Here is a 6348-nt window from a genome sequence, read left to right as displayed (position 1 = left end):
GAAGTTGGTAGGCAGTAGATTCAGAACAGACTAAAGGAAATACTTCCTTATACAACTGGAAAAAAAGTGGAATTCCTTGCCACAGGACATGGTGATGGTTACAGGCATAAATCACCAACAATCAGTCTACTGATAACCACTAGCCATGGTGAATAAAGTAAACCTCTGAATCCCAGTGCCAGGAGGCAACATCGGGCGGCGGGGGCGGGGGGAGGCCTTGGCCTTTATACCCTGTTATTGGCCCTCTAGTCTAGAGTAACTGGTTGGCCACTGTGTGAGAAGGTATGCCGGCTTAGATGGACCATCGGTCTGATCCAGCAGGACACTTCTTATGTTCTAATGGCCTCAGCCTCTATGTAGGGTTGCCAGCCTCCAGGTAGTAGCAGGAGATCTTCTGCTATTACCACTGATCTCCAGTCAATAGAGTTTAGTTCACCTGAAGAAAATGGCCACTTTGGCAATTAGACTCTATGGCATTGAAGTCCCTCCCATCCCTATACCCCGCCCTCCTCAGGCTCCACCCCAAAATCCTCCTGCCGGTAGCAAAGAGGGACCTGGCAACCCTACCTCTATGCCCTCTAGAGTAACTGGTTGGCCACTGTGTGAGAAGGGATGCTGGCCTAGATGGACCACTGGTCTGATCTAGCAGGGCTCTTCTTAGGTTCTTTTGGACCTGACCCACATAGCTACTGAGTTGCCAGCCTACAGGACAGCCACTAGGACCAAGGTGGAGGAGTGAGAACACAATGGCCTGTAGAACAGATGCAAGTCTAGATGGATTAGGGTTGCCAGGTCCCTCTTTGCCAATGGTGGGAGGTTTTTGGGGCGGAGCCTGAGGAGGGTGGGGTTTGGGGAGGAAGGGACTTCAATGCCATAGCATCCAATGGCTAAAAATGGCTATTTTCTCCAGGTGAACTGATCTCTATCGGCTGGAGATCAGCTGTAATAGCAGATCTCCAGCTATTACCTGGAGGTTAGTACAAGAATGTGGGATATCTGGAAAAATAGTTTGTATTGGAGAACCAAACAAACAACAGCAAAGTGCTATATACAGAAGTGACAATTCACATCAGTGAAGTGCTATGTACATAAATTACCATAAGCATATACAGCAATCTAGGCATAAATTTTTTGTATCTAAACGCAGGTAGATGTTCAATGGATTACTGAAGAACAAGGTGGAATGCTGGGATACGATCGTTTCAGAGTCTTCTTCGGTCCCACATATTTCACCATAAATGTATGCATTCACTTCAAGGAAAATTAACAAGTTCCTCATATGGATACGTGGTCTTGCCGTATTCAGGTTTTATAAAAATCTGTAGTACAGTAGTCTCAAGAATTTTAAAGCAGACCAGGTGCACAGCTTCTTATTTGTTAATTTTCATTGAAGTGAATGCATACATTTAATCCCTAAAATAAAAGAACAGAAGAAGAGGATAAAAGAACAGAAGAAGAGGAAAACTGGTTGGTGGAAGGAAGACGAGAGAGGAAGTTCATAAAGAAGAAAAGACACTGCCAAAGTAAAAAAAAAAAAAAAGCAATGGAGCAACAGAGCAAGAAACAGGAATGTTGAAGGAGGACAGGTGTTGAGAGGAAGGGAGCAATGCAGAAGACAGATGAAAGGAGAAAGTGAGAGTGAGCTGGACAGAAGATTGGGAAAAGGAAGAGGCAGAGAAAGGAGATTTATTCCAATCTTTAACATTAATCCAGGACCAATGGAGAGCTTTATGAGCAGGGTTGGCCTCAAGGAAAGAGAGAAAAAAAATAAAGGAATTACGTCCCCAGCTTTCATTTTTGGGGACAGCTATCATAGGCTGAAAACCTGGGCTGGGTTATTTGTTCAGCTCCTTTACAGCCACTGAATCCACCCTTCTCTCTTTTCTCCTAGCACGAGAGTTTTCACAAGAACGCCCAAAGCAGACATTCAGCATGGAGAACAAGTTCAGTTTCGGATTCCAACGTTCTTATGCATCAGAATCATACCTGTTCAGATATTTTGGTGATAAAATTATGATGGCCATCTTCACTGATTTTATCTGCATTTTTGGACTTGTGGGAAATGGAATTGTCCTCTGGCTTTTTGGCTTCCGCATCAAGAGGAATCCTTTCACCACCTACATCCTGAACTTGACCATCTGTGACTTTGGGTTCCTTTTGTTCCTATTTCTTTTCAATATTTTCCCCATGATATACATCTTTTCTGTACACTTGGATACTGTCATTCTTGATATTTTGCTTGGATATGATACTTTTCTGAGTCTTCTCTTATTAATGTATAGCAGTGGTCAGTTTCTCTTGACCGCCATCAGCCTTGACAGGTGTGTGGCAGTCCTTTTCCCAGATTGGTACTATTGCCACCGGTCACCAAATGTGTCCACTACTGTGTGCTCCCTCATATGGGTATTCTTATTCTTGCTATGTGGAATGCAATTAACCCTGTTATTTACTGGAAACAACGATGATTTTCATCTAATGCTATTCTACCAGTATTTTGCAATTTCTTCTATATGCCTCCTGCTAATGACCATTTCCTCTCTGATCCTGTTCATCAAATTCCACCTTAAATTACAAACATGTCAATATGGAAAGCTTTTAACAGTCATCTTACTTACTCTGCTCTTTGCCCTCCTGTTTTCTTTCCTGACCAGTGCCTTTTCAATTGCCATGTATCTTCAGGTGGGCGCATTCGAACTAAGCATGTATATGATGATGTGCTGGTCTCTAAGGAGCAGTATTCACTTGCTGATTTATTTTTTGGTTGGGAGATGGAAAGTCTGCCAATTTCTGACAAGCATGAAGGCCACCCTCCAAAGAGTTTTCAAGGAGGCGGAGCAGCGACCCGCCATGTAAACAGGGTTGCCAACATCCAGGTAGTAGCTGGAGATCTCCTGCTATTATAACTGATCTCCAGCCGATAGAGATCAGTTCCCCTGGAGAAAGTGGCCGCTTTGGCAATTGGACTCTATGTAGGGTTGCCAACCTCCAGGTAATCAAACCAGTTCATTTGGAGAAAAGGCCGCCTTGTCCATTGGACTCTATGGCATTTAAGTCCCTCTCCTCCCCAAACCCTGCCCTCCTCAGGCTCTGCCCCAAAAAACCTCCCACCGGTGGCGAAGAGGCACTTGACTACTGTAACTCTATGGCACTGAAGTCCCTCCCCTTCCCAAACCCCACCCTCCTCAGGCTCCACCCCAAAAACCTCCTGCCTGTGGCAAAGAGGGACCTGGCAACTCTACATGTAAACCAAGTTATAATGCCATCATGAGAACTTCTAGATTCTAGCACTGCCAATGGAATGGTAATGGTCCAGATTCCTAAAGATTTCTTTTAATGGTATTAGAAAAGTTTGTCTGAACTGCAGATTCGCTGGCTAAAAATGGACAGAGATGATCCGTGCCTTCTAAGAGGGACAAGACTGTTGTAAGAGGCTGCCTAACAAGGGAGTAAGGAATTACTACAGCACAGGTCTTTTGCAATTCCTTTAATATCACGTCCTCTCACTGAAGCCTACAGTCCTGCCACTCAAGAAACTTTATAAACAAAGAATCCTTCAGTAGCTCAAAGCCTAACAAATTAACCAGAAAGTCACCAGTTCAAATCCCATCTCATCCATAAATAGCCTTAGGCAAGCCACCCCCCACCTCCTCCTCGGCAATACAGGATTAATAACAGTGCCCTACCTTACAGGGCTGTTGTAAGAATTACCCTGCTAATGCACATGAAATGCTTTGAATGCCCAAAGCCAAGTATAATTAGCAAGCGTCAGTATTATTTATTGTAGCAAAAGCAGTTTTACATGATTTTTTTAAAAAAAAACAACTATCAGGAGAAATCAGAAAATGAGTGATGTTACCCATTGAAGTCCCTCCCCTCCCCAAACCCCGCCCTTCTTAGGCTTCACCCCAAAAACCTCCCGCCTGTGGCAAAGAGGGATCACAAACCAATTGCTATGCACCGGCCATCAAAATAGATTATTCTTCAGTGGTACAATACAGACGCTTGGGGTGCCCTCCAATTTACCCTTCAGCGAAGCAGGAAGAGGTCGCACCTCTCAAAACCAATTGTGTACAGACCAGTTCTGTAAATAGTGTTAATATCACTTGAAGGCATACTTCCTGTTTTCTCTTCTTTCCCTAGAAGTTCTAGCGAAGGTTTCCAGTTCTGGGTTGCAAAATACCTGGAGATTTTTAGGGTGAAGCCTGAGGAGGGCGGGGTTTGGGGAGGGGAGGGACTTCAATGCCATAGAGTCCAATTGCCAGCTCTTGTGAAGATGTTTTCTCTGATAGAAACCCTCTGTGGTGTTGCACAAAAAATTATTGGTGTATAAGGCTGATGAAGCTTAGCTTTTGGCAGCGAAAACGTTGTATCCAAACCGGTGGGCACGTTCCCTGGAATTGCACCAGTCTGATTACCAAGCCACCAAGCTGGGAAGAAGGCTAATAAGAATACTGTTTGAAGACTTTTTTCATTATCAGATTGTGTTTGTAATCAGTCTGGTTAGTGAGCTACTCAGCTGATTGTATGGACTTTGCACACACACATATATAAAATTGTTATAGGTATATCGTATGTAGCTGTTGTGTGTCTGTGTTACATGTAATTAATTGTGATATGTGTTGTGTATAGTATTTTGAGTAGTATTTTGACTAATTTGAATAGATAGCATTGAATAATCATGAGCCCTCATGCTGGTTATTGTTATTGACTACGTTCATTACAGCATAGGTCATTTTTGTCGTTTCCCCCCCCCCCCCAGTACCTGGAAGTTGGCAACCCTAGTCCTAGCTCAGTGGCTTCGGTCACAGCTGTGTGCTCTAGAACTGGTTGTCTGTAAGCGGTTGTTGTTGCTCTCTAGTTGTGCTTGTATAACTTAATCTTTTGGTTTCCAATAAAGTGAGCTCCTGTTACCATTGTGTGAAGCCAATACTTGACCAAATTAATTGGAAATGAAGGTGTGTGTGTGTAAAGTGCCTTCATGTCGCAGCCGAATTATGGCGACCCCTTTGGGGGGGGGGGTTTCAAGGCAAGAGACTAACAGAGGTGGTTTGCCGGTGCCTTCCTCTGCACAGCAACCCTGGTATTCCTTGGTGGTCTCCCATCCAAATACTAACCAGGGCTGACCCTGCTTAGCTTCTGAGATCTGACGAGATCAGGCTAGCTGGGCCATCCAGTTCAGGGTGGAAATGAAGGTAGGATGCATTAAAGATGAGAGGGGGAGAGGAAGAATGGCTATGTAAGGAAGCATGGAAGGCTTCCAGAGGAAGGATCTGAATTCTGTGTTCCAAGGTTGGAACAATATTTTAAAGCAAATGGCACTGAAGAATAGAAAAAAAGAGGGTCATGGTCCCACATTGGTATAGGGTTGCTATGTCCCCACTGGCCACTGGTGGGGAATTGGGGGAGGGTTCTAGACCCAGGTTGGGAAACTGCTGGAAATTTGGGGACAGAGGCTGGGGAGGACAGGGACCTTAGTGGGGTGCAATGCCATAGAGTCCACCCTCCAAAGCATCCTTTTTCTCCAGGGGAGCTGATCTCTTTAGTCTGGAGATGAGCTGTAATTCCTAGGGTTCCCCAGGTCCCATCTGGAGGCTGGCATCCTTACATTTACTTGCATCCTTACATTTGCTGGCATCCTTACATTTTTACTTGTCGAGCATGCCTCAATAAAGTTAATTGGTCAGTGGACGGTCAGACTTTGGAGCAGGTACAACGATTGAAATACCTAGGGGTCCTTTTGAGGTATAACTTAAGGTGAAAACATCATTGGACATGAGCCCAAGAGAAAGCCTAGAATAACAGCTAATCCTGTCACTACAAAGAATGGGGACTCTATGTCCCTTCAGCACTGGCCATATTTCAGGCCAGAAGTCTGTTTAACCTGGAGTTGGGGGATGGGCTTTGGGTCAGTGAAAGAGAATCTGCTTGTCATACAGAAGGTCCCAGGTCCCATCCCCAGCATCTCGAGTTAAAAGGGATCAGGTAGTAGACCCCCACCTGAGATTCCAAAGAGCCACTTCCCATCAGAGTAGACAGTACTGACCCTGATAGACCAATGGTCTGATTCACTATAAGGCAGCTTCATGTGTGTAGAGTTTAGGTATGATTTCCCTTTGGAAATATTTCCAAGGGACAATACCACAAGGCGTCCCATTTTATGGGTCCCCTGTCAATCATGGATTTCCAAACCGATTCAATGTCTGAGGACAATTTAAAGTTGAATTCTGGCTCTATCATTATTTCAGATGTGTGGCACAAACTGATTTCATCCCATTTGTGTACTTTTTATTCTAGCAGGTGCATCTACACAAGCAGCGGAGACAGGGACCCTAGAAGTACACACTGAAG

At 44.5% G+C, this 6348-nt stretch overlaps 1 protein-coding gene across 1 annotated transcript; it reads left to right on the top strand.

The window, feature by feature from the left end:
* Positions 1 to 2016: 2016 nt before the first annotated feature.
* On the top strand, positions 2017 to 4149 carry LOC130481865 (mas-related G-protein coupled receptor member H-like). Its single transcript, XM_056854649.1, has 2 exons — positions 2017 to 2679; positions 4141 to 4149. Exons 1-2 carry the CDS (start codon positions 2017 to 2019, stop codon positions 4147 to 4149), a joined length of 672 nt encoding a protein of 223 aa, XP_056710627.1.
* Positions 4150 to 6348: the final 2199 nt, after the last annotated feature.

This window comes from Euleptes europaea, chromosome 8 (assembly GCF_029931775.1).
Source record: "Euleptes europaea isolate rEulEur1 chromosome 8, rEulEur1.hap1, whole genome shotgun sequence".
Taxonomy (NCBI): domain Eukaryota; kingdom Metazoa; phylum Chordata; class Lepidosauria; order Squamata; family Sphaerodactylidae; genus Euleptes; species Euleptes europaea.
The sequence above is the reverse complement of the archived record's forward strand: the minus strand, read 5'-3'. Positions and strand labels throughout refer to the sequence as shown.

Bases quoted from the DNA above. Each gene is read 5' to 3' on its own strand.
- LOC130481865 (XM_056854649.1), top strand. From the start codon at position 2,017: ATGGCCATCTTCACTGATTTTATCTGCATTTTTGGACTTGTGGGAAAT.